This window comes from Diorhabda carinulata, chromosome 7 (assembly GCF_026250575.1).
Source record: "Diorhabda carinulata isolate Delta chromosome 7, icDioCari1.1, whole genome shotgun sequence".
NCBI lineage: Eukaryota > Metazoa > Arthropoda > Insecta > Coleoptera > Chrysomelidae > Diorhabda > Diorhabda carinulata.
In genome coordinates, this window is record NC_079466.1 from 14,088,391 (window position 1) to 14,115,152 (window position 26,762).

General features: G+C 28.8%; 7 protein-coding genes and 1 long non-coding RNA gene across 8 annotated transcripts; 5 read left to right on the forward strand and 3 right to left on the reverse strand.

Annotated features, from left to right (window-relative positions):
- The first annotated feature begins 511 nt into the window (after nt 1-511).
- Nucleotides 512-1,226, forward strand: LOC130896838 (uncharacterized). The gene is made up of 2 exons (XR_009059620.1): nt 512-881; nt 941-1,226. It is a non-coding gene; the product is annotated as an uncharacterized LOC130896838 (long non-coding RNA).
- LOC130896833 (uridine diphosphate glucose pyrophosphatase NUDT14-like) lies at nt 1,140-2,148 on the reverse strand. The gene is made up of 2 exons (XM_057805167.1): nt 1,467-2,148; nt 1,140-1,388 (listed from the first exon to the last, which is right to left on the reverse strand). Exons 1-2 carry the CDS (start codon nt 1,879-1,881, stop codon nt 1,180-1,182), a joined length of 624 nt encoding a protein of 207 aa, XP_057661150.1. The 5' UTR covers nt 1,882-2,148; the 3' UTR covers nt 1,140-1,179.
- Nucleotides 2,149-2,422: 274 nt separating this feature from the next.
- Nucleotides 2,423-12,585, forward strand: LOC130896825 (dnaJ homolog subfamily C member 3). Its single transcript, XM_057805158.1, has 5 exons — nt 2,423-2,697; nt 2,786-2,896; nt 5,089-5,288; nt 6,203-7,141; nt 10,623-12,585. The coding sequence occupies exons 1-5, from the start codon at nt 2,607-2,609 to the stop codon at nt 10,767-10,769; spliced, it is 1,488 nt and encodes a 495-aa protein (XP_057661141.1). The 5' UTR covers nt 2,423-2,606; the 3' UTR covers nt 10,770-12,585.
- Nucleotides 12,586-13,290: 705 nt separating this feature from the next.
- On the reverse strand, nt 13,291-15,774 carry LOC130896834 (60S ribosomal protein L35a). The gene is made up of 3 exons (XM_057805168.1): nt 15,671-15,774; nt 15,063-15,487; nt 13,291-13,352 (listed from the first exon to the last, which is right to left on the reverse strand). The coding sequence occupies exons 2-3, from the start codon at nt 15,483-15,485 to the stop codon at nt 13,329-13,331; spliced, it is 447 nt and encodes a 148-aa protein (XP_057661151.1). The 5' UTR covers nt 15,486-15,487; nt 15,671-15,774; the 3' UTR covers nt 13,291-13,328.
- A 9-nt stretch (nt 15,775-15,783) lies between these two features.
- On the forward strand, nt 15,784-18,027 carry LOC130896827 (ribosomal L1 domain-containing protein 1-like). Its single transcript, XM_057805160.1, has 3 exons — nt 15,784-16,202; nt 16,357-17,470; nt 17,584-18,027. The coding sequence occupies exons 2-3, from the start codon at nt 16,444-16,446 to the stop codon at nt 17,751-17,753; spliced, it is 1,197 nt and encodes a 398-aa protein (XP_057661143.1). The 5' UTR covers nt 15,784-16,202; nt 16,357-16,443; the 3' UTR covers nt 17,754-18,027.
- Nucleotides 18,028-19,086: 1,059 nt separating this feature from the next.
- Nucleotides 19,087-23,070, forward strand: LOC130896828 (tryptophan--tRNA ligase, mitochondrial). The gene is made up of 8 exons (XM_057805162.1): nt 19,087-19,216; nt 19,271-19,441; nt 19,657-19,811; nt 19,892-19,999; nt 20,444-20,565; nt 22,344-22,495; nt 22,619-22,737; nt 22,788-23,070. The coding sequence occupies exons 1-8, from the start codon at nt 19,154-19,156 to the stop codon at nt 23,002-23,004; spliced, it is 1,107 nt and encodes a 368-aa protein (XP_057661145.1). The 5' UTR covers nt 19,087-19,153; the 3' UTR covers nt 23,005-23,070.
- Nucleotides 20,850-21,857, forward strand: LOC130896832 (protein FRG1 homolog). The gene has a single exon (XM_057805166.1). The coding sequence runs from the start codon at nt 20,971-20,973 to the stop codon at nt 21,748-21,750; it is 780 nt and encodes a 259-aa protein (XP_057661149.1). The 5' UTR covers nt 20,850-20,970; the 3' UTR covers nt 21,751-21,857.
- LOC130896830 (uncharacterized) lies at nt 23,010-26,713 on the reverse strand. Its single transcript, XM_057805164.1, has 3 exons — nt 26,472-26,713; nt 25,858-26,081; nt 23,010-24,834 (listed from the first exon to the last, which is right to left on the reverse strand). The coding sequence occupies exon 3, from the start codon at nt 24,792-24,794 to the stop codon at nt 23,946-23,948; it is 849 nt and encodes a 282-aa protein (XP_057661147.1). The 5' UTR covers nt 24,795-24,834; nt 25,858-26,081; nt 26,472-26,713; the 3' UTR covers nt 23,010-23,945.
- Nucleotides 26,714-26,762: the final 49 nt, after the last annotated feature.

The window sequence follows — 26,762 nt, forward strand, 5'->3', positions numbered from 1 at the left end:
ATAGAGTGAAGAGAAATAGAGAGTGGTAAACCGATTGTCTTTCCCTCTCTATAAGCAGTAAGCACCCACTTAAACAAGTTCCCATATCTTGCTCTCTATATCATTAATATTAACTCTTTCGAGAATTTCCAACTTAGTAACGGATTGACTCCCCTATTATGATGGCTAAGAAAATTCAGTTATCATAAACGAATTATAATTTAAAAATGATTTGTTGTATTATATTATGAAGAGTATAGAGAAGGAGTATTTCATATGGGAGAAAAGTTGAAAACATAGATAAAGTAATACTAGATTGCGCTTTCAATAAAATTCGTATTCCAATATTATAATGAGAAAGATAGCTCTACTTTAGGCCAGAGAATGTTTCTTTCTAAAATTGGCAAAACTTTTCAATAATGAAATTATATTATTTCAGCAGTCTAGAATTACCATGTCTATGGTTGAAAAAGTGTCCAGCTGTCTATGTTTAATAGTAGTTCAAAAACCTTCCAGAATAGCGCTGGTGTAAGAAAAGGGTATGGTAAGAATTTGGCAATTGTGGAAAAATAAATTGAAATGTGCAGAGTTGCATAATATAAAATCATTTTAGACTCAAGCAGTTCATTAAGACCAATTTATATGGTACAAGATGCAAGAAATTGCATGCAAGATCAAAATAATGCACGTCACTTCTCATTGCATTGGCTGCCACTATCAAAAATTCCGTTAGTTAAAGTAAACAAAAACCTAACCGCAATTATTATTCAATATTTTGTAACCAGTTTAAAAATGAGAACAAAATTAAGTAAATAACAAAGTGGTCAGTGGATCACTAATAATTATATCAGCTGCTGTCTTTGTTTTGAAGTCTGATGGACAGGTTTGTTGTGAAGCCAAAAGTAACTAGATTTCTTCTTAGAGTTACAGCTTGCACCACACTAAACTGATAATGTTGTAGACAATAATGATCTGCGTATGCCTTTCATCAAGAAATATTATGCCTTTCGCGTTGTACTGCATCATGTCAAGCGGCCTTTATTGAAATTTTCAGTGACTTGCATTACACAAAATGTTTATTTTAATTAGGGAGATATGGTGAATAAGGTTGTTGGGTTTTGGGGACTAATCAATTTTTTTATTTATATATAAATTTACAGTTGTGATTAAAAACTTTTATTGGAATTGATTTAGTTAACATTATTTTTGTTTATGATATAAAAACCAGTAAATGGCAAACATAAAACTAGGAGGACTTTTTATATAATCTTGAGTTACGTATTTTTTAATGTCTCCAACTGTCATTTCAACAACTTCTATAATTTCATCATCTACGCCTCCTCCTGCAGAAACTTTCATTTCATCAGTAACTTCACAATAAAAAGCAGTTTGAAGACTGGCAGAAGTACCTGAGAATCACATAACATTTCTAAGTAATTCACATGTCCAACAAAATATTTTTAATTGATTATTTCATATTTACTTACCTACACCAGATCTATATAAACCAATTTTTTCCAAACTACTAATTGGTACATCATATCCGCATTCCTCGAGTACTTCCTCTTTGGCAATTACCTCTTGAGATTTCTGTTTATCTATTATACCAGCACAAAGTTCCAAAGTCACTCCTAAAGAAGGTGGATACTTTTTCATATCAATTTCTTCATCAAATTTTCTATCTTCTTCGGGGATACTTCCGAAATAAACTGCTGGTCGAAACTGTTTCACAAAAATTAGTACATTTCTCGAAATATTATATAATAGGATAGCTACACTATCATGAATAGTTAATAAATCCCAAGTTCTCTTCACGCCGTTTTGTACAAAGTGCATTGTGTAAGGTTTCATATAAATTGACTGTTGTAATGGTTTAATAATTACTTTCGACACTTCTTCCATTTTCTACTAATGAAATATTAGAACTTATCAGAACGAAAAAATATACCAAAATAAAAATTTTAATACACTTTAAACATAAATGATATCAATGTTTAATTTTCTTTAATTGTTAATATTCTATATCTATAAATAAACAATATTATAAGTTTTATTAATTTCAATGATAATTCTAAACAGCTTATCTTTTCGTTAGATTTATAATAACATTAAATCAAAAAATTTAATTCACCAAAGAATTCAAAAGTCAACACATGTCAACAGCTGACTGGTGTTTCGATTGTTGAGTGTAATAATCACAGATCTATAGAGTATAACAGTTTTTAATGGCATCGGAAACAATTTAAAAAATATTTTCCTAGCAATCTAGATACAAAAATGCAACTATGCATAAAATATAACTGATATTTCTATTCTAGTAAATTTAATGGACAAACGACCTATTTTAATATAATTTTTCAATTACAGAAAGCTTAGATCGATGGAACTGTTCCGATAATTCTTCTTCTCGTTTAACTTTTATCTGCGCCTTATCACACTTTACAACAAACTACCACTTCGTGTAACTAGCATATTTTCCCTCCTCTTTATTATCTTGACCAATAGCGTTAAACCACGATTTAACTTTGACAGTGACAACACAAGGCAATGGGTCGGATATGAGTGCATGTATATTATGACAATTATTTATAGATATTTATTCCAGCTAACTGTTCAAAATAATCAAAATGCCGAGTAGTTTTGATCAATTCACTAGAAACTTCTGGATAAAAACTACGCCTTATCTAGTCCTATTAACTCTCGAACTTATTTTAGATGGTAAGTAGGAATGTACACTAGATACTTAATAAATCGAATGAACTATATGATACTCGTGTAAATTATTTAAAATAATGTTAACTTTTAGTTTCAGAATGTATGTCACAATCTGAGATAGATAGGCATTTAGAGTTAGGCAAACAGTATTTAGGAAGCGGCCAATTAGGAGATGCCCTAAGTCAGTATCATCTGGCAGTAGGTAAGTTGAATATTTAAATTTTTATTATACCATTTTATTAAATAATTTCCTATCCGCATCAACATTTTATTTATCCAATCAATATGTTATTGGTGAAACTTGTATTTTGTAAAGATATTTGAATATACATTAATTTAAATGAAGAAACCATTATGATTATTTTTTAAAAATTCGCTACATGTAAGGAGAATTAAATGGTTATTTCATATTGTCGCTTAAGTTCTAGAACTGTGTAATTCAAAAATGAGAGCAAAAAACTGTCTGTGTTTATATATCGCGATCATTATACATATTTTTTTTTAATTTTCAAACATGGATTGATTTCAAGATTTTTGTTTCTATCAAAAAGGCATTTTTGATACTTGAGTGATAATATGTTTTATTCAGTTTTATGACAGGAATACTTTTATAATAAAAATCCTGTGGTTTGTGAGTGCAATTTCAATATTTTTCAGGGGGTTCTCTAGTTTCTGTGAACTATAGGATTTTTCGAAATTGGAAGTGATCCACAAGTTACAACCCTGGAACGGTACAGGTATAGGGAACATGTGCCGGGAGGAGCTGACCATTGTATTGATACCCCTAAATTTAAATCTTGTTGGCCACTATAACTTTGGCTCTATTATATATTTTGAGTTCAAAAAATTTGTGAGGCTTATTTAAATGTAGATAAAGATTATGCAAAAACAATAGATTGATTAATTCAATAGTTTGCCTGTAAAAAATTATTGAAAAAGCCTTAGAAAAACAGCCAAGAAACTAGAGAACCCCCTTAACAAATTTGTTGTCTGGAAAGTCTTATAATGTCCATTCAAGATATTTAAATACACAACTCAATAATTGATCTCCTGGAATATTTTGTTTATCTATAATATTCCTAACAAATTCCAAAACATTCTTTTTGATCTTTAAGAAAAGATAAGAAATGTGGACTTTATGGAATATGGAATTTACTTAGTGATAATTGGTATTTAAAATAAATAATATAGATTTACTTAATACTATATTTTGGATTTATGGTGAACAACAAATATGTTTATTTTACCAATTGTTATTGTTTATAATTTTTGGTAGAAGGTTGTTATTATTATATAACAATACCAAACTGTTTTATATCAGTTTGAACTCAAATATTATATGTTTCTTTGTTATACAATTTTTTTAATTTAAATTAGATTATATATTTTATTATTTAAACTGTAATGTTAATTTTTTTATATATTTTCGCCTCTTATGTTATAATCCCATCCTTGTAAAAATAAATGTCAAGAAACTTTCTTCCCCTTTCTCTGTAATTCAACAATGTGCTTAAGGAAATTTGCAGAGCCTTCATAGAAACAGCTGAGACAGTAAATATATGATTCAACGAAGTTAAATTGAAGTGATAATGAAAACACCACAAAAGAAAGAAGTTTTTCAATAAAAATGAAAAAAGAAAAAGGAATGAGCTTAGGACAAGTTCAAAGTTATGTTTATTTTGAGGTGGTTATCAAGGATGACGGTGACGAGTAAGGATGACGAAGGGAAGTAAGCAATTGGGAGAACTGAGTGAGGTGATAAGTTCCAAAAAAATTTCCAGAAGCTACATCTATACAAAAGAGTAATAAGACCAACAGTGAGCAGTGAGTCGAAACGTGGATTCTTAATAAAGCAAAAGAAGAGATGTTAGATATATAGAAAAGGAAAATACTGGGGGGGTCAAAAAGAAGAAAAATTATGGCTGAGAAGAACAAATATTTGGAGAAGCAGAAATAAGCAAAATAATAAGGTCCAAAAAAAATAATGTGGATGGGCCACATACAGAGAATATTAGATTTTAGAGGAGCAAAAAAATGATCAATATAGAACAAGGAGGAATAAGGAAAATATGGTATGTAGAGGTGGTGGAAAACCAAATAGAAAGAGGAATACAGGACTGGAAAAGGAAAGCAAAAAATAGTGAATGGTGGAAGGGAATCACTTCCTTTAAGTTTAGTTAGAGTATTGGTAACTTGTTTGTGGCAGACATAATACCCCATAATTTCCGTTGTGTGTATTTAGGTACTATTTGATTATTTCCCTCTGCTATTTCTCCTACTATTCTTTGACATATGACAGTCATCTAATAAATTCCAACGCTATTTCATCCTGTCCACAAAATTTTTTGATAAACTGATCCAATAAAGATAATAATTAAATCTAATAATTTTCAGAGGGTGATCCTAACAACTACCTCACGTATTTTAAAAGGGGTACAGTATACCTTGCTTTAGGTAAAGCGAAAAATGCACTTAGTGACTTTGATAGGGTTATAGAATTGAAACCTGATTTCACTGCGGCCCGAATAAGTAGAGGAAGTATTCACCTTAAGCAAGCTAATTACGATCTAGCTCAACTAGACTTTTACAATGTAGTGAGTATTATAGCGATGATTATATTTATAGCGAAAGTACAAATACATTCGCGAGCAAAAAAATCGACTCGGTCGACATCCCTGCAATCGCAAGTCGCTGGCAAAAAAAATGTTTAAATTCTCGCATTCCAACAATATATAAACCCAGCAGGACGTCGACAACGAATGAAAACATTGAATTCATTGCGGCAAGTTTGTGCGATAATCCGCGTCAGTCCGTTCGCAAGAGAACGGAGTGATGAAGCCCATTTTTATTTGAATGGAAGTATAAATAAGCAAAATTGTCGTTATTGGTCCACTAAAAGACAAAACCCCCGCTTAAAACATCAACGGTCACTTGACAGTCCCAAAGTGACGGTAGGGCGTGAATTATCATTCAGGGGAAGGGCAAGCGAAAAAGGAACGAGTAGGTAAAACAGATTTGAATAAAAAGGAGCTCATGCTCTAACATATAAAAAAACTGAATTTATATTTTTTTAAATATAATCAAACCGAAATTTATTCTATTCTATCTGTTTCCCAAATAAATAGAAAATACGAATTTATATGAAATTTGCTTACTACAAAAGGAGTTCCATAAAAATAACCGGAATTTTTGTGAGCGCAATAAAAAGAAGGAAACAAAAATTTACCAATCAATATAAAGAATAAAATCACCACAAATTTACTTTGATTTGAAATGTAGATAGGTAGAGGACGATTTAGAATACATTCCGAGGTTTTATTGAATTTCTCGAATGGAGTGAGAGGTCGATAACATATTAATAACATCCGATAGATATTATCGATTCATTGTCGGCGCATCGCCAAGAGCTTTGATATGCTTAAACCAGAAACTAAATTTTTTTGCTAGAGACGTGCGACTTGAGTCGATTTTTTTGTTTGCGATTGTGGAACATCTTCTTTATTTTCAGTTGAAAAGTGATCCTTATAATGTAGAAGCTAACGAACTTCTTTTAAGGATAGATCCAGTTAAATCAAAAAAACATAGTGCAGAATATTATTATGCTAATAACGATTACGTGTCGGCTATTCATTATCTGTCCGATGTATTAGAAACTAGTCCATGGGCATCGGAATTGTATGAATTCCGAGCAGAACTCCACATGCTCAACGGAGACGAAATGTCAGCTATATCTGACATAAGATCTTCGACAAAATTACAAAGCGACAACACGGATGGCTACTATAAATTAGCACAGCTTTTATATAAAGCAGGTCAAGCTACGGAAGCCTTGAAAGCGATAAGGGAATGCTTGAAACTGGATCCGGAACATAAAGACTGTTTTCCGTATTATAAAAAAATAAAGAAGATCGAAAAATTTGTAACGGATGCCGAAACCAGTTTAGAAAATAGAGATTACGCGCAATGTATAGAATCGGCGCATAAAGTATTGAAAAACGAGAAAGATATACAAAATATCATCTATGAAGCTAAGAGACTTCTCTGCGCTTGTTATTCCGGCGACGAACAAAGTTCCGAAGCTATCACTTATTGTACAGAAGCCCTAACTTATAACGAAGACGTAAATGTTTATTGCGATAGAGCAGAAGCTTATCTAAATTCTGAACTCTACGACGATGCCATCAGAGATTATAGATCCGCTTTGGAAATTGATGCACATTCTGGTCGAGCTAAAGAGGGATTAACGAAAGCTGAAAATAGACAGAAACAAGCCGAAAAGAGGGACTATTATAAAATTTTAGAAGTTAAAAGGTCGGCTACTAAAAAGGAAATTGTGAAAGCTTATAGGAAAATGGCGCAAAAATGGCATCCGGATAATTACCAAAATGATGAAAAAATGAAAAAAATAGCCGAAAAGAAGTTTATAGATATCGCAGCAGCTAAAGAGGTGAATTGATTTTAAATTAATAATAATCAGACATTTATTTGATGCAAATTTTACCGGGGGGTAATACTAAAGTTGGAAATTGTATTTTAATGTAAAATAATTAGTTTTTTGTGTTAAAATAATGTAAATTTCTTTAAAATTGATAAAATTAATAAAAATCTTTGAAATTGGAAAAATTCGTTAAAATCAATAATACTCTCTAAAATTGATAAAATACTTTTGAAATTAATGAAATTCTTTAAAATTGATAAAATACTTTTGAAATTAATGAAATTCTTTAAAATTGACAATAATCAGACATTTTGTTTTGGTGCAAATTTTACCTGGGGGTAATACTGAAGTTGGAAATTGTATTTTAAAGTAAAATAATGAATTTTTTGTGTTAAAACAATGAAATTTCTCCAAAATTAATAAAACTCTTTGAAATTAATAAAATTCTTTAAAATTAATATTTTCTAAAATTGAAAAAAATACTTTTGAAATTAATAAAATTCTTTAAAATCGATAAAATACTTTTGAAATTAATAAAATTCTTTAAAATCGATAAAATACTTTTGAAATTAATAATATTCTTTAAAATTGATAAAATACTCTTGAAATTGATAAAATTCTTTAAAATCGATAAAATACTCTTGAAATTAATATTATTTAAAATTGATAATATCCTCTAAAATTTAAAAATACTTTTGAAATTAATAAAATTCTCTAACATTAATATTTTCTAAAATTGAAAAAAATACTTTTGAAATTAATAAAATTCTTTAAAATCGATAAAATACTTTTGAAATTAATGAAATTCTTTAAAATTGACAATAATCAGACATTTTGTTTTGGTGCAAATTTTACCTGGGGGTAATACTGAAGTTGGAAATTGTATTTTAAAGTAAAATAATGAATTTTTTGTGTTAAAACAATGAAATTTCTCCAAAATTAATAAAACTCTTTGAAATTAATAAAATTCTTTAAAATTAATATTTTCTAAAATTGAAAAAAATACTTTTGAAATTAATAAAATTCTTTAAAATCGATAAAATACTTATGAAATTAATAAAATTCTTTAAAATTAATAATATTTTTTAACATTGATAAAATACTTTTGAAATTAATAATATTCTTTAAAATTGATAAAATACTCTTGAAATTGATAAAATTCTTTAAAATCGATAAAATACTCTTGAAATTAATATTATTTAAAATTGATAATATCCTCTAAAATTTAAAAATACTTTTGAAATTAATAAAATTCTCTAACATTAATATTTTCTAAAATTGAAAAAAATACTTTTGAAATTAATAAAATTCTTTAAAATCGATAAAATACTTTTGAAATTAATGAAATTCTTTAAAATTGACAATAATCAGACATTTTGTTTTGGTGCAAATTTTACCTGGGGGTAATACTGAAGTTGGAAATTGTATTTTAAAGTAAAATAATGAATTTTTTGTGTTAAAACAATGAAATTTCTCCAAAATTAATAAAACTCTTTGAAATTAATAAAATTCTTTAAAATTAATATTTTCTAAAATTGAAAAAAATACTTTTGAAATTAATAAAATTCTTTAAAATCGATAAAATACTTATGAAATTAATAAAATTCTTTAAAATTAATAATATTTTTTAACATTGATAAAATACTTTTGAAATTAATAATATTCTTTAAAATTGATAAAATACTCTTGAAATTGATAAAATTCTTTAAAATCGATAAAATACTCTTGAAATTAATATTATTTAAAATTGATAATATCCTCTAAAATTTAAAAATACTTTTGAAATTAATAAAATTCTCTAACATTAATATTTTCTAAAATTGAAAAAAATACTTTTGAAATTAATAAAATTCTTTAAAATCGATAAAATACTCTTGAAATTAATATTATTTAAAATTGATAATATCCTCTAAAATTTAAAAATACTTTTGAAATTAATAAAATTCTTTAACATTAATATTTTCTAAAATTGAAAAAAATACTTTTGAAATTAATAAAATTCTTTAAAATCGATAAAATACTTTTGAAATTAATAAAATTCTTTAAAATCGATAAAATACTTATGAAATTAATAAAATTCTTTAAAATTAATAATATTTTCTAACATTGATAAAATACTTTTGAAATTAATAATATTCTTTAAAATTGATAAAATACTCTTGAAATTGATAAAATTCTTTAAAATTAATAATATTTTCTAACATTGATAAAATACTTTTGGAATTAATAAAATTCTTTAAAATCGATAAAATACTCTTGAAATTAATATTATTTAAAATTGATAATATCCTCTAAAATTTAAAAATACTTTTGAAACTAATAAAATTCCTTAAAATGGATAATAATCAGATATTTTTTAATGCAAATTTTAACAAGGGGTATTACTAAAATTGGAAATTGTATTTTAATATAAAATCATGAGTTTTTTGTGTTGAAATAAAGTGAATTTTATTTAAAATTGATAAAATTTTTCAAAATTAATATAATTCTTTTTAATTAATAATCATCAAATTTCAGTTACATTTTGTCGAAACATATTACTTTAGATGAAAAAATATATAATAGTAATTTATTACAAACGTCATTTAGTACTGAAAATTCACAAAAATAAACTAAGTAATGAAAAAAAAATAGTCAAGTTAAACTAAAAACATTTTATTCAAACTTATTCGCTTTCTTGAGTCTCTTGATTCTCGGCAGACATTTCTCGCGTCTCGTCGAGCAGCTCTTGCCGAATTATTCGACTCCCGAGGAAAAAACATTCACACTTTCAAAATACTTCTTTTTGATGATTTTAAGCACACACAAAAAATTAATCGGAACTGTAGCTGTCACTCCGATTCATTCGAGTCTAACAGATAGACCGACGCACTTGACCTATCGGTAGGTATACTATATGGAAAAACAATTGTCCAACTAACACTAGATGGTACTACGGACCCGGTTTCCGAACATTAAAGGGGTGGGGGTAAATTTGAAAGTATAAGGCTCAGCCACGAACGACCCCAGTGTAACAGCTGAGGGTTAAGAGTACACAAACAAGGTATATGTATGGTAGCTGATTACTAATGATGTAACATTAATATAAAGGTCCAAAATGACATGGTTACCTTTGAACGAGGTCTTTTCAATGCTCATTGAAGTATTAGAACCAGAAGTCCTACAAAAATCTCCCTTTTTTCTTCATGTATGGAAATAATCATCCTTGGAAAAGATTTAAAAGTTATGGCCAATTAACTCCCGTAAACTCAATCGAAAAGGGCATATTTGGGATACAATGAATATTCTTGCCTTACAATTTACATAATCTATTTCTCATCGAAAAATGGAATGCTGTTAACAAAAATTAGATTCGAAGAATGTCCTAAATTAAATATCAATTTTGATGGGGAGTATATATATTTTAAATTCCATAAAACACGTTATTTGAGGCAAGGGTGTGATTGGAATATACTATTATTTATTGTTAATACTAATATTTTTTATTTAGGTGTTGACCGATGAAGAAAAACGACGACAATTCGACAACGGTGAAGATCCATTAGATCCAGAATCTGGTAAAGGCGGTATGCCGAATTTCCACCATTTCCAAAGTTTCCACGGTAGCCCTTTCCAATTTAAATTCCATTTCAATTAAAACACGTACCTAGTGAATTTATCTTTTTTATTATTTTTTTTTGGACTCTGTCTAAAAAAATACAGCCTGTGATGTGTGCAATTTCAGGTGTAACCTCCAGTTTCTAAACTATTAATTTTTTTCAACATAATTTATTTATATTTTACGCCACCTTCAATTTAGGTAAATCCTGTGGTATATCCAATAGTTCCTTGTATCCAGCAAGGGTGTTTCCTCTTCCTATTCTCCATAATTTATTTGTGCTCATTAAACCAGACATTAACGGATCTCTTAGTCTGTCCAATATACTAATTAGCTGAAGTGATTATTGGATGTATTTCGACCGAAACCTTCATGCGAAGCTTAAAAAGATGAAAGAAAACGAGATTTTTCAAATGAGGAAGCACTATGCTGACATATAATAAAAAACTATTTACTTTCAAATCTCTGAAGACGATAACCTGGTTATAGAAACGCGCGTCAGACAGTGTAATTGTGAGCGTTGGTGTAGTGGTAGTGTAAACAGTGAGTAGTTCATATGAACCAAATGCCAAGAGAAGATCACTGTATGGAAAATAATGCAAAAAAAGTGAATGTTACTAGTTCAAATTAACCAAATGCTTGGGGAGGATCATTGTTTGAATAATCATCCAAACAAACTGAAAGTGTCTGGTTCAAATAGACCAAATGAAATTCTAAGAGGGGATTATGTATATAGAAAATGGATGTTAGTAGTTCAAATGAACCAAATGCTAAGAAGGGATGGATTCAGCATATAGAAAATCGTGCAAACAAAATGGATGTGAGTAGTTCAAATGAACCAATTGCCAGGAAAAGATCACTGTATGAAAAATCACGTTAACAAAGTGAATGTAAGTTGGTGATATTCATATTGAACACACTGTTTACACTACCACTACACAAATACTCACGATTACATTGTCTGACGCGCGTTTCAATAACTCAGGTTATCATCTTCAGAGACCGAAGGGGAGAACAGTTCACCTTCAGTTGATTAAAAGAGTTGACTACTGCTTGTATGGTGATAATTATTCTCTGATTTCTTATAGTTCTTATTTAATATTGAACTGAAATAAAGTAAAAAAAATTTAAATCGTCGGGGATGTGTTCGGATTAAAGAAGTTGCACTATAGTTTGGTAATCGAAGTTATTAGTTACAGTTGGAGCATTCTTCAAATATCAATGTGGAATCCAATTTTTGTCCGCATTTTTTAGATTTAAGTTCTTCATATTTATTTCTGTAAAATTTTTTTTCTGTGCAAGAATAATATTAATCTACATATAGAAAAAAATTCTCGCAGAGTTTGAGCTCTTAATATCTATTTTAAGTACTTACAATTTAAATATAAAGTTTTACCATACTTTATAGTAAAAGTTGTTAAAACACAGTTTGTGGAAAAAAAATTTTCCCCCTATAAGTGAACCAGTGCGAGTTACAAAAAAAACTAAAACGATTTCGAAAAGCATAAAATTCTTAACAAGTTCTCTAAAACTGATTTACATTATTGTATAAACTGATTATTGAAAATATTAAAAAAAAATTTTATATAGTAAAACTTTATCTTTAAATTGTAAGTATTTAAAATTAATATCAGGAGCTCAAACTTGGTGAGAATTTTTTCTTCTATATGTAGATTAATATTTTGCTTTAGAACGGAAAAAAATTTTGAATCACCCTATCTTCAAGTACCTGAATTGCACTAAAATGGCTAATAAAAATGTATAAAATGTAAAAAAATGGACTGAATTCTTATAGACCACATTAATGTTTATACATTGTAAATAATTTTATTTAAAATAAATATTTATAAGAAAAGAAGTTTTTTTCCATGAATCCAAAAAGCAATGTACAAGTACAGACTAGAATCAATCAAATACAATACATTGGTTCACAATCGTTCTAGAGCCCGAAGTATAAAATTGTTTCCATTGGCATGAACCCTGATCACTTTACGCCCCTACAATCGAGAGAGGGGTTCTTAGGGTTCCTTGTGGTTTGGATGAAGACTATTCATGCGTGAGAAGGGATTTATTATGCTTGGCCCTGATATAGGAAAGATTTCTCTGCAGAGCTTACAGCCTTCGTCTTCAAACTTGATTTACAGGTTTTTTTAAATCGAGTTATCACCGGTTCGGCATTGGATTTATTCACATTTATCATATCTGGTAATAATTGTGGCAAGGTTTGTAAACAATCTCACAATTCCAATGTAATTTAAACACCTCGTAAAGTTCTTTCTAACTGGGCATCTCACTAGTGACTATAGTTTATTTCTATTACCCACTTTTATATTTTTGGATATAATTTCATAATTTCAGGACTTTAGTAACCGATATCTGCCTGTTTCCAAAAAAGTAGTTTCTACCCTCTTTTTTCATCCACCCATCAGTAAGTATTGTGAAAAATATCTGAAATGATAAATTGAAACAATCTCCAAAATTTCCCATTGAAACTTGTTTATTCCTAAATCGTAATTAAGTTATGAGGTAATAAATAACTTTAAAAATGAAACAAAATATATGTTAAAAAAACATTTATTTCTTTTTATTATCAACTATTTATATCTTGGATGGGTACAGCATCTGCAACAAAAAAATGGAAAATATAGACTATATGACAAAATAAGAAGGAAACAAAGTTATGGACTGTTTTTATCAGTATTTATTTTTCAACATGAATTTAATTCAGGTTTCAAATGTCTTGAGCATCATATAAAACAAAAAATTGTAAAAAAATTAATGCTACCTGTCATATTTATTATAAAAACTGAAGCTAATAATCTGTTATTCGAAACTAACCAAAATTGGAAGTTATTCTACATTAACATAAAAATTCATGAGATAATGGATCTATAGTTATTGCACATTTGAAAACAAAAGCTGTAAAAATTTTTTTGATATAAAAAAATTAAATTCTTAACTAAAACGAAATAATAGCTATAATAAACATTTTAATAATTATTATTGGCCAAAATTTCTACTTTGTTTTCATAACTTCTTTGTACACCTCAATTTGTACTCTTTTCAGAAATCATTTAAATAAATTATTTTATTACAAATCTTTTGTATTTTAGGTCTTTTTTGTTAGAAAATTAGTTTCAAAAAACAAGTAAAAATTAACTTTTCCATTTCATTATTTATCAAAATATTTTTATATATGTCAATTTTTTACTTGGTTCTAAACCACAATTTCTTAGAAAAACATATTCCTTGTTTGGGAAGTCATTTTGGCTTTACAACAACTCTGCACATATACCTACAAGATATTTTGTACATCTCATTGTTATACACTTAAAATATGTAGACTGCCCCCAAAGAAGGCTATTTTTTGGCGGGGTTTTGTGTGTCACTTCCCAAGGTCCTTAAGCCTTTTAGCAAAATGGACAGGACATTCATAGAGTAGATGCTCTGCAAGCTTTCCATAGCTTGTTAGCAGAATCTGCAGTTGTTGTTCTTTGTCATGCCCATTTGCTTAATATGGTATTAAACATAGAAGTGGCTTGTCAAAAGTTATGAATCTTTGGGATTTTCTTAGGCCTGAAATGTTTCTAAAGTGAGACTCCATCTGATTCTTTAGCCATTTCAGTGTAATTTGATAAAAAAAATAATTTTTTATGTATTAGGGATTTAATTGTAATCAAAATTAAATTTCTGGGTCTATTTTAATAAAAAAAAGGAATCTTCGGAGTTAAATGTTATCAATCATTTGCTAACTTGTTATAAAAATAGCATAGAAATTGGTTTGGAGACGCACTCAATAACTTCCAGGACATTCAAGACTATCTGAGAGAACATGAACGTGGTTTTTAGGTCAAAAACTCTTGAGCACACATGTTTTAAAACCAATTTTCAATTGGAAGAAACACATAAAAAGGTCTAAGAAGTAAAGTTGGATAAATTTAAAATATAATATTAAACATTATGAATTTTATTAGTTTCTTACTTCTTTAAATTTTTATATTTGAGTAATGATTTGTTTTGATTTTAGGTATCTTCTGATTGGAAATTATATTTTAAAATAGGTGAAACATCAAAGTTTTTACCTATTTTGGTGATTTACATTTACATTGAATTCCCTTAAATGAATGCTAGGACAAAGAATGAAAAGCAAATATACAATTATAGTAACTATTTCATACTCTAAGTATTATAATATAAATGTTTTCACATATATTAAAGAAGAAAAACGAGTTCTTGGGAATCTTACTTTATAATTCATTTTTAGCAAACAATCAATTATTAGGTTAAGAGTATATAAAAAATATGAACACTACATAAGACTTAAATACTCACAATTCTAATACGGTGTCCCATCGCCTTTGCTGGTAAATTTCTTGCAAATTTAGCTCTGACAGCACCTCGTGTACCATGCGGTCTAGTTACTTTTCCCCAAATAGCTCTAACTTTTGATTTAACAGATTTTGGTCTGCCAGGAACACAGGTCTTGTTTTTAGCTTTGTATACGTAAACACATTTTTTTCCTACGTAAAACCAGCTTTCATCTTTAGAAGACGTACCTTCTACAGATAATAATGCAGTATTTTCGTGTTGGTTACGAAGTCCTCGTTTATAACCAGTAAAAATAGCTTTTGCGTATAAACGTCCATGTCTTTTAAAAGGACGCCTTTTAACTGATGGTTTATCACTTGTTGGAGCACCTTCTTTGGGTGCTTTCTTTTCTGCTTTTGATTTCTTTGCAACCGCTGGGTCTGCCATTCCTACAAATAAATATATCTGTCAACACAAATATTATCGAAGTTCATCCAAATTAGGTTGATAGATATCGACCATTTGATATTAGTATTGCATTTTTAAATTACTGTGACATATAAATCCACGCATATTTTTAATGTTTTTCAATTATATTTAAGTATTTTTAAAAATTCTCTTTTAACACTCACCGAAGATCTCGACCTAAACTTAAAAGAAATAAAATCAATTCATCCCTGTAGATGGAGCTGTTGAATGACAACTGACGTGCGGTGTGTTTATTTTGTTTCAGCGAACTTAGTCTTAGTTCGATGATCGAACTACGAAATTGTGCTCATATAAGTTAATTTCAATTAATATTTTCCATCATATGCAATCAAGGCCAGATAACTATAATATAATAACTAACCCGGATACGGAGAAATTTCCTTAAAATAATAAAACGAGGTCATAAAAAACTATGAATTTCATTCTAGAAACATTTGCTTCATATTACATATCCACTTATAATCTAAAATATTATGTATATGATTTGATATTGGAAAATAAAAGGGGATATTTTCCAGTTTTATGAATCTATAAGGAATTTGAATGTTTTACTATTTTCTATAAAAAAGAAGAAGCAATATAACCTATAATACTACATGTGTATTATAAGAAAATAAATTGTTAATATCAATCACTAACCTAAATAATTTCATTGTTAAAAGAAATTTAATTTTGGTAAGTCAAACGAGTCCGTATAAAACAAAAATTTATTTAATAATAAATTCGGGAAATAGAAGAGCTTTTCGCCAATTTTTATAGGCTTATTTGTTATTAATTGAAATTTGATGTCCAAAGTGCCCATAATAATTCAAAATTATTTTTTTTGTAGACTTAGGCTTCAATCGAATCAATTCAGTTAGAATTAGTTAGGATAGACAATAAAGGAATACTAATTCATTGAATATAATAACTAAAGATGGTTAAAGTAAAGAAGGCTGAGGCCCAATCTAAAAGTATTTCGAAGTTTGGAAAAAAGTCGAAAAGTATTGTCCATTCAAATAAATCTTCAAAGATACTTACAAAGGCAATTACTAGTGTTTTACCTACTGTTTCAAAATTGAAAAACAAGAAAACCTTGGATAATTTTAATGTAACAGTTGCTGATGAACTTTCATCACTTAAGCAAAAGTCTAAGGTGAAGAAATCACAGCCAAAAACCAAATTAAAAAAAACAGATTGTGACCCAATTGCCGAAACTTTCAAAGAAAAATATAACATAAATATTGAGGATATTAAAAGTGCTGTACAAAGTGTGATTCAGTTACATTTGAATAACCCTAAACTTAAAAAACAACTATTTGGAACTGAACGTTTTTCTATAGATTTAAGTATAAATTGTCTCAGAATTCCTAGCGGGCACCCAACTATATTAAGGATACCTTTAAAAAATACTTTAATCACACCAGAAGACGAAATATGTCTCATCGTATCAGAAGTGAAAGGTATTGGTAATAAAGAGCATGAAAAACACATTGAACATTATGAAGAATTGCTCTCAAGAAAAGGTGTTACAAATATTAATAAAATCATGACGGTACATGAGCTCAGAACAGAATACGAAACATTCGAACAGAAATCAAGATTAGTAGACTTGTACGACGCATTTTTAGTCTGTGGAAAAGTCAGTGGTAGAGTCGTGGGAATGTGTGGAAAAAAGTTCTACAAAAAAAGAAAAGTACCTACTGCAGTTAAATTACAAAGTAACTACTTAAAAGAACACATAGATAAACAGCTATCAAAGTCGTTCTGCCATTTGCACTTGAAAGGAGATTGCTATAATGTTCGAGTTGGGCATAGTAAAATGGAAGTGCAACAGATTGTTGAAAATGTTATCTCGGTTGTAGAATATTTAGATGAAAAATTTCCAGGCGGTTTTGAAAATATAAAAGGTTTACACATTTCAGCCGAGAGATCTACTTCTATTCCCATCTACATGTCCATAAGTAAGTTGAATTTATTTTTTTAAGATAATTGTGAAGAAAAATTGACAGTTTTGTCTTACGTTCTACTTTGATTATACGTATCTTATGTATTTCTATAAAATATCTATTTTCAGAACATCCTAAACATATACCTAAAGTGAAAGTTAAGAAGTCCAATCAAAAGTTTGTTCCAAAAGTAGTCGAAGGAGAACTATCTACACAGCTCAACGCGAAAGTTCTTGTAATGCCTTCTGGTAGGGTTATTGTTAAAAAGAAAAAACATAGAGTTAATGCTGATAAATAAATTTGATTATTTTTATTTAATTATTTTACATTTCGAGAATGAAAAATAAATCGAGGATCACCACTGTAGTAGCTAAGAGTATTCTTCTTTTAAATACACTACAAGAGTAATGAGAAATTGGGTCTTCTTTTAAAGACATTTTTTCTCTCTTTCAATTCTGTTTACAATAAAAATGTTTCAAGTATTTATTACTTGATTTTATTTTCAAATAATTCTTATTTTCATTTGAGCAACATCGTCTTGTAAATAATATAGATAAAATTTTACTGGTACACATACTTAGTTTAATTGCTACAAATCTTTTCATCCCTATTATATAGAGAGAAAATTTTAGACAAAGAAATACTTTGCAAGACAGGCAAAGACTTCTCTGGGAAACTATAACCAGGGAAGATCTGCAGAATGTATCAGCCTAAATAAGAGAATTATATGAATACTAAGAGGAGTTTTTTCGGGGCATTATCGCCTCAATGATCACCTAAAGACGCTATCTCTAAAAGTGCGAAAGACTGTGGATCTCCAGAGTATTTTCCCTAGGAGGGTATAAAATAAAAGACAAAAATTTACGGCTGATAAAACAATGATACATTCTGATAAGCGTGGGATTAATAATCAGCTCTAAGCACTGCGTATCTCTAATACCACAGCAAGAAAAGAAACACAATAGATCCATTGAGTTGCAGTGTACCTAACACCTTATTATTCCCAGTTTTGTTGCTTTTAAATAGGAAATTACTACTCCCCTCCCCCCCAACTGGACACGTGACTGTTGTTTTTTTTTTCGACTACCACTCTGCTGTTTTACAAAGTACTTACCCATGTCTGATAAACTTGAACGCAACAAGCTAAGTTTTGTAAATTGCTTGAAAGCTTACTAGCAGACTGAATAAAAAAACTGCACAAATACTCAATTTTCGTTATATTAATTTCACTAAAACAGATCTAAAAAGTATCTATGAAATCCTCTTAAAACAATACAGGACTACTAGAAAAAATTAGATAAGTTAACAAGGGTACATAGAAGAAAACTGATTGTTTACCCCACGGCTGTCATTTTGACGTAAATCGGCTGCTTTCTTAGATTGTCGAATATCACCAAAAAATAGCGCGGAAGCATAGAACATAGAACACAAAATTCTCTATTAGTTTATAAAGGAACTATTAGAACTACTGTAGTTTTTCTAATATTGATTAAAAAATACCTCCTATTAAAAAAAATTCCATGAAAATATCTATAAAAAGGTCTAAAAATTGGAAAATTTGTTCAATTAAGTAAATATAACAAGTGTTTTTGAAAAGTAGCATGTACAGGTTAAAAGATTTAAAACCAGAAGAAGAAAAATAGCTTATAATATTTTTAGGTTATAGCATAAAATAATAAATGAAAATATAAAATTGCTATGACAATATTAAAAGGCAGGTTATTGCAAGAATGCCTTTCAAAATTATATTACTCTTCTAAAGTAACTTATTATATGACATATCTAATACTAACTATTTACAATCTATCATTTTAGAATACTGAAAGTAATAGGTATCCAAAAAAGATATTTTCAGGTATTCAACCTACTGGTGCTATACATTTAGGTAATTATTTAGGAGCTATTTCGCAATGGGTAAAATTACAAGATCAAGGGGAAGATGTGATGATAAGTATTGCAGATTTACATTCAATGACCCTACCACATGTGAGTTTGTAAAATCATCATATTACTGCCATTATTTGTTTGTATGTTAATAACCAGTGAAATAATATAAAAGCTTCAATAATTTATTTAAAGCATAAAAATACACAAAAAAATTTTGATTAAACAATCATTCTTTATTTAAAAAGTATAAATAAAACTTTTGAATTATCTGTTGTTACACGCGACTACATTGGATTTAAGTAGGTATTTCCTAGGATCCACGTCAGTTATCTCGAAACATACAAGAAATAGCTGCCACGCTTTTAAGTTGTGGTATAAATCCAGAAAAAACAATTTTATTTCAACAATCAAAGGTACCTGTTCACACCCAGTTATCATGGTGTTTGGGATGTATTTGTACAATGCCCAGGTAATTATTAGATTTCATAAAATAGAAGTTATTAAGTAAAATGTAACAACATACTATGAAGTTCATATTTTCTATTTCAGGTTAGCTCATCTTCCACAGTATAAAGAAAAATCAAAGGATTTGAAAGATATACCATTGGGTCTATTTGTGTACCCAGTGTTACAAGCAGCAGATATTTTAGCATATAAGTAAGTATCTAGTGATGTTTATAGTTTAATATTTAATATCTGTGTTATTCAAAAATTGATATCATGATGAATCTGTTGAAGAATCCTGTCTAGGCATATTTATGTAGAGGCTGAATGTGGAAACTACAGTTTTTGTTTCAAGTCATTATTGGCCTATGCTATCACCTTGTCTTATGGTAACTTAACTACCTGAAAATTGCATCAGAAGTGCCTTGATTTTAGGTTTCTTTTGAATGAAAATCAGTTCGAAATAACAAGTAACAAGACATTTTGACCTATTTCTTTATCAAAATACCTAAATTCATCACTAAAAATGTGTAGAAAAGGTCTAAGAAGTAAAAAGTTATAGAAAAATATACCATGTGACATTTTTTGTTTTACTTTACTGATAATATACAAAAAAAATTCAAAGTAAAAATTTAGCTGTTTCTTTTTGATCTAAAGGGGTACTCATGTTCCGGTAGGGGAAGATCAGATTCAGCAAATTCAACTTACTCAAGATTTAGCAAGAATGTTCAATAAGAGATTTGGTGAAACATTTCCCATTCCTCATGCCTTGGTAACAGGTAATATTGTATTTGTTCACATCTATAAACTTTGAATTTCATATTGAAATTTTTATAACCATTCTAACAGATGTGATGAAAAAAATCTTAAATAAACTTACATTTATTTCACCTAACATAATTCATTTTTACTTATAGTTAAAATTTTTTTAATAAAATCACAATCATCTCATCTTGAACTACCTTTGATTTATTTCATTTTTTAAATTTATTTTCACTTACAACTACTCAACTAAATGAATTAAAATTATGTGTAATAAGTAGTTCAAGTGATATATATAGAAAAGAAGAAGAGTATTAACGTTGCTGTATACTCCTTATGACTGAGACTATTAAAATTGAGGTTAAAAAGTATTTCGAGTTGAGTTAAATCAAAACAAAAAACAAATTTTCATTCACCATAAAATGTCTGAATACGATAAAGTTCGCGTTGGAAAATTGATATTGAAAGGGGAAAAAAATAAATCGAAAAAAAGAAAACACAAACCTAAACAAAAAGAACAAGAAAGTCCAAAAATTGACCTCGACAGCACACAACACGGTAATTGGTGGTGTGTAAAGAAAAAAGACGATATAGTAGGTCCGATAGCTATAGAATTTGGAAAACATACGTACGTTAGAGCGTTAGATAATGGTCTTTTTACATTGGGAGCTCCACATAAAAACGGCGAAGGTCCTTCACCTGAGGAAATTTTAACCGGCGTACCTATTGACGACCGAAAGGTCGCGTTAAAATCCGGCTACAATAAGTATTTAAGAGTCGAAAAAAATGGTGTAGTTACGGGAAGATCTGACGCTATCGGAGCTATGGAACAATGGGAGCCTATTTTTGAAGACGGTAAAACTGCTTTGTTAGGGTACAATGACTGTTTCCTGGGTGTAAGTGCAAAGGATGACACAATTGTGGCTGAGGTTAAAAAAGCTGGATCCGAACAGTTTATTACTATCCGTTCTCAAACCGTTAAAGAAGAAAAGAATGTATCTGATATCGGAACAGAAGATCAAGGAGATGTTAATCAAATTGAAATTAATTATGTGAAGAAATTTCAAAAGTTTCAAGATAAAAGGTTGAGGATATGTACTGAGGGAAAGGATGAACTGAAGAAAGCCCAGCAAGAAGGGAATTTACATGAATCTTTATTAGATAGAAGAAGCAAAATGAAAGCAGATAGATATTGTAAATAATGCATTTGAGTTTTTAAAATCGGTAATAAATTTAGGTTAGAATGTATAAGTATCTCATATACTTTAACTTTATTGTATTAATGGTAATAATAAAATGTTGATGATAATTATTACGATGATTATTTAGAAAATGATATCCACAGCTATGAAATTTTTTAATTAAGTAAGATCATCAAAATTTGTTCCAGTTAATTAGAAATGTGGAATGTTATTCCATTTGAAGGCTTAAAGTTCACTTTTTACCTTTTTAAAATATTAAATGCAGACTAATAATGACAAATAATTGTAAAAATGAAAAGTATATAAACAACAAAAGCAATGTTGAAAATAGTTTTTTGGACTTGTGTGGTGTTCAGAATTAAGGGATTATGTGTAATAATGATTTCAATAAAAAAAATGACTGAAGTTGAAGAATTGTTTACAAAACGTTTAGCCAATTATAAAAGTGAACTTCAGAGACATACTGGTTCAAAATAAGTTAGAAAATTTTGGAAAATATAAGAAACATGCCAATAATTTAATTTGAGAAAATTGAATGGTAAATTTTTTGTAGTATAAGTTATGTGAATATACAATTTTTTTGTTGTTGTTAGGAACTGAATTTGCTAAATTGAGAAGTCTTAGAGACCCTGCGAAAAAGATGTCAAAGTCTGACACAGATTCTAAAAGCAGAATTTGTTTGACCGATAATATTACAGATATACAGAGAAATATAAAAAAAGCTGTTACCGATTTCACTTCAGAGGTAAGGGATAATCAAAAGGTGAAGTAATTAACCGAATATTCAATTCACAATTAGCCCAATTGAAAATTTTCAACTCCTATTAAATCCTTGTCAGAATCTCGTTTTGATTGAGAACTATTTTAGGTAACTTATGAACCTGATAAAAGACCAGGTATTTCAAATCTTATAAATATACATTCTTTTGTTGCAAATAAATCAGTTGACGAAATTTGCCGAGAAGCGAAAAATATAAATACCGGGGAGTAAGTGGTTTCAAAATTGTTAAATTAGATATTATTTTATCAATTTTCAGGTACAAATTAATTGTGTCAAACGCCCTCGCGGAATTTTTAAAACCAATTCAAGATAAAATAACCCATTATTTATCTGATACGGTTTTATTGGCAGATGTTCTAGAACAAGGTCGAGAAAAGGCAAATGACATAGCGACAAAAAATTGGAACGAAGTTCAGTGTAAGTTAGGTCTTAATATGGATGTAAAGTTGGCGAACAGAATAAAAAATATTTGATTTTAAATGTAATTTAATACCTAAACAAAAATGTTAACAATTTGAACAATAAAAAATTCGAATGTGGGCCTGTATCATATCAAATACAACAATCAACAAATGCTTAATTGTTCTCTGCATTATATCGCTCTGTGTATCCCATCGAACTAATTCTATACACTCATGAACTGGATCAGTTCAGTACAGTTCCAGTGCAGCTACCAAAAACAAACCTTACTTATAGTTGGTTATTAAATATTATGGTTGCGTTCAGACATTTAATTTGTGTTAAAACTTGAAATTTATCTATCTACATATAGTTGGTTGTCAAATGTTATGTCAAGTATAGATTGTTATGTATTCAATAAAATACAGAGGTCACCAAGACTTTATTTAAGACTTCACACAAGTAGACTAGTCATAATACAAAAAATATAGAAACTAGAATCTCAGCTTGTTGAAATGACAGGAAGAAAGTTATCTTGACAGTTGACAAATACCTAAACGAAATAGAATCCAGTACGTTCCATTATTCAGAATCACAACATTTTCCTCTTCATTTAAAAATAGTCTTTTTGGTGCTTTTATTGTTCAACCAAATCGCGACACCTTTGGAGTGGCGGCAGCTGAATTCGAGGCATGTGAATGGAATGAGGACATTAATAATGTGGAGTGAGGGATATTTTAGATTTGGCCCTGATATATGAACAAATTCCTCTGCAAGGCTGATTTTGAGCTTCGTTGATTTCTTCGACTGTCTGTCACATGAGATAGTGGATGAACAATATTCATAGTAGTTCACAATAAAATTGTGCTCCACTTGAAATTAAAATTAAATCTCATAAAGAGTTAATTTACAAATAAAACACTATGTTGTAAACATATCAAAATTTTATTAGAGCTTATATAGTCTTTGGTCATAAAATTAGAAATTTCACGTTGAAAATATGAAAATTTTTTAATTACACATAAACATTCTCGTCATTTAAATAACTATATAAAATACTAGATTTCACTAGTTTTACATAGCCTTTGATTACTGCTAAAAAAACTTGGGGGTTTTTCAAAATTTCTTTTAATAAACATCCCACTTTATTAACTGGGAAAACAATATTTGCTTTCAGACTTTCAGTTTCATATTCGATACTTGAAAAATTGTACTTATTCAAAAGTAATAACGGTTTTTTATAGACTATTTTATCAGTGAATTGTACATCATTTTTTATTATAAACAATTCAAAAATTTCTTCACGATTTATCATTAGAGATAGATTGTTTTTGAAATTATTTTTTAATCCATTTTTTGGCAATGATAAATACATCCTTTCAAGTAGTCTCTCTATCGCAGGAGATTTGGCTATCCTGACGTTCAAACTTTTAGCACAATCTTGAACTAAAACACTGGTAACTTGTCGTTCACTTTGTTGAAAATTAGATAAAATTTCTTTGGACCTTAATCTTCTCATTTTCGCTTTTTCTATTCTGTTTTTACCCTTGAAGTTCATCGTGGGTAGTACCTTGGTTGTAATATACTCTTGCAATTGTGCTTCCTTTTTGTTTACTATAGTATTCATTGTGTTATAACATTCACAGTCTTCATATGAAAATCCATTAGTTTCTTCATTTTGTTTACTAATTTTGTTCCAACAACAAATTTGTGCTGACGAAATATCTAGTACCTCTACTACAGTTTTCTTTTTAAAAGATTTATCATAATTTTGTTTGGAAGATAGTTCTACATTTAGGTCAATCCTATCTTGTTCCACTTCCGAAATATTAATTGTAAAAGAAGGCTGATACATAGCTGGCATTGGATAATGTCTATATCAACTACCCAAGATGGGGTTTTACCTAAGACGAAAAAAAAAACTAGTATGACTCTATAATATCCATTGTATTATTAATTTATAATGTTATAAAACAATGGTAGATTCATCTGCAGGCAGAGTAGTCTCAATCCTATGGCGACAAATTTTTTATTCTATTATTTACACAATGAAGAAGAGTTTTGGAATTTTTATATAAATAGAAGTAATCTAATGAAAATTGAAATGCAGTAAATTTGCTTAAAAAGAGAGAAGAAATATTTATGATAATGAGAAATTGATGAAAAATGTTATATATTTAAATGGGGGCTAATTTCAGAGGTCAGTGGAGGTGGTAAATTTGTAAATCTACCACTACTATGAAATCTATTCCCACAGTACCTGAAAGAATCCCTTACATCTGCGAAGAGCACTGTAAATATTAAGACAAAAATCCCTACACCAATTTAGTATGGCCCCCTTACAAGCAAATAATAAGATACATAAAAATTCCTCAGACTTTGTGATAATTCCAAAAATATAATATTTTATTCCACATTGGACCTAGTTAGTTTCATAAAAGATGAATATGTACCCTACAATACCAGAAAGTACTAAGCTCACTCAAACAATATAATTGTTATACAAATTATGGATAATTGCAATGATTATATGCCTCACAGATGCATCTAAAACTTTTCATATATCAGATATTGTTATTCAAATCTATTTTTAGACACATACTATTCCTATCCTATTTTAAAAGAATGGATGGGTTCCTACATCCATAGATTTTGGCTACACCAGCCGCAAGCCCAAAAAACCTGTTTTTCGGTTGCTTTTCAAAGAGATATATATTTTCGAAGTAAGGTTAGTTACTATACACTGACCAACAAATATTAAAAGAACCAATATTGTCTCTATTATTAGGCTCTAAACTTCGTACTCAAATTATTTTAAATTATCAACTTATTGCTCCTAAGGGAATTAACTGAATAAGTTCAAATATAAAATTACTTATTTATTGAATGAACTATTGCTATTTTATTAGAATAATATTGATACTTACTTTTTTACTTGTTTTATTGCTGAATAATATCGCATCTCTGATACATCCATCCAAGTTATTTGAATAAATCAGTTTAGGTTGTTAAATGGTTAAAGTTCTAACAAATTTGTGTCGTAGACCATATTCTTCTTCTTTTATATTGTTTACCGTTTCTTCTTGACTTACATTGAGATAAGTATTTTGTTATTTTCGTGATATTGCTAACAGAACTATTTTTAATTTTTCTAAAAATTTGTATTTTCGAAAATCGAATATATATATATATATATATATATATATATATATATATATATATATTTTCACTAACAATCAAATAAATGACAATTAGAACATATGGCCTCGTTTAATAGAGTAATCTAACGAACTGTCAAAATGAGCTAATCCCAATATAAAAATGGCCGATATAAATAAATGAGGTATAAAACACCTATAACTCTCCAGAACGCACCTACACGTTTCCAGTAAACTCTTATTAGTTTACATTATCATTAAACATATATATTTCATATATCTAAACAAGTTTCGTTTCAAATATTTTTGAAAATTTCATTTAAGCTGAGTTTAAACAGCAAATAAGGGTCAGTTGTACGTACAGTTTCTGCATAAATCCTAACCTCAAAAAACGTAAGAATTTGATCTCCTAATGACTCGTACTACCTTCTGCACCACAAACTACCATTATTGTTACTAAGTAACATACAGAATTTTGGAGTCAACTATCCCTATACACATTTCATTTTTGAGCATTTCAGGTGAAGTTAGTTCATTTCATATAACAATTCGTGTATGAAAAATGATCACTTCACTTTAGGGGCAGTCAAGAATAAGTGTTCTCCACTTTCACATTCACAGAACTAGCCAATTTGAAAAAAAAGCCAAATAAAAGAAAATAAACTACACGCCGG

Coding starts and splice junctions, on each gene's coding strand:
- LOC130896827 (XM_057805160.1), top strand. CDS start 16,444: ATGGTTAAAGTAAAGAAGGCTGAGGCCCAATCTAAAAGTATTTCGAAG. Junction 17,471..17,583: donor TCCCATCTACATGTCCATAA/GTAAGTTGAATT, acceptor ATCTATTTTCAG/AACATCCTAAACATATACCT.
- LOC130896833 (XM_057805167.1), bottom strand. CDS start 1,881: ATGGAAGAAGTGTCGAAAGTAATTATTAAACCATTACAACAGTCAATT. Junction 1,389..1,466: donor TTTATATAGATCTGGTGTAG/GTAAGTAAATAT, acceptor TGTGATTCTCAG/GTACTTCTGCCAGTCTTCAA.
- LOC130896828 (XM_057805162.1), top strand. CDS start 19,154: ATGACAATATTAAAAGGCAGGTTATTGCAAGAATGCCTTTCAAAATTA. Junction 19,442..19,656: donor ATTCAATGACCCTACCACAT/GTGAGTTTGTAA, acceptor GGTATTTCCTAG/GATCCACGTCAGTTATCTCG. Junction 20,566..22,343: donor TCCTCATGCCTTGGTAACAG/GTAATATTGTAT, acceptor TGTTGTTGTTAG/GAACTGAATTTGCTAAATTG.
- LOC130896825 (XM_057805158.1), top strand. CDS start 2,607: ATGCCGAGTAGTTTTGATCAATTCACTAGAAACTTCTGGATAAAAACT. Junction 2,897..5,088: donor TCAGTATCATCTGGCAGTAG/GTAAGTTGAATA, acceptor AATAATTTTCAG/AGGGTGATCCTAACAACTAC. Junction 5,289..6,202: donor AACTAGACTTTTACAATGTA/GTGAGTATTATA, acceptor CTTTATTTTCAG/TTGAAAAGTGATCCTTATAA.
- LOC130896832 (XM_057805166.1), top strand. CDS start 20,971: ATGTCTGAATACGATAAAGTTCGCGTTGGAAAATTGATATTGAAAGGG.
- LOC130896834 (XM_057805168.1), bottom strand. CDS start 15,485: ATGGCAGACCCAGCGGTTGCAAAGAAATCAAAAGCAGAAAAGAAAGCA. Junction 13,353..15,062: donor TGGGACACCGTATTAGAATT/GTGAGTATTTAA, acceptor TTTTTGTTGCAG/ATGCTGTACCCATCCAAGAT.
- LOC130896830 (XM_057805164.1), bottom strand. CDS start 24,794: ATGCCAGCTATGTATCAGCCTTCTTTTACAATTAATATTTCGGAAGTG.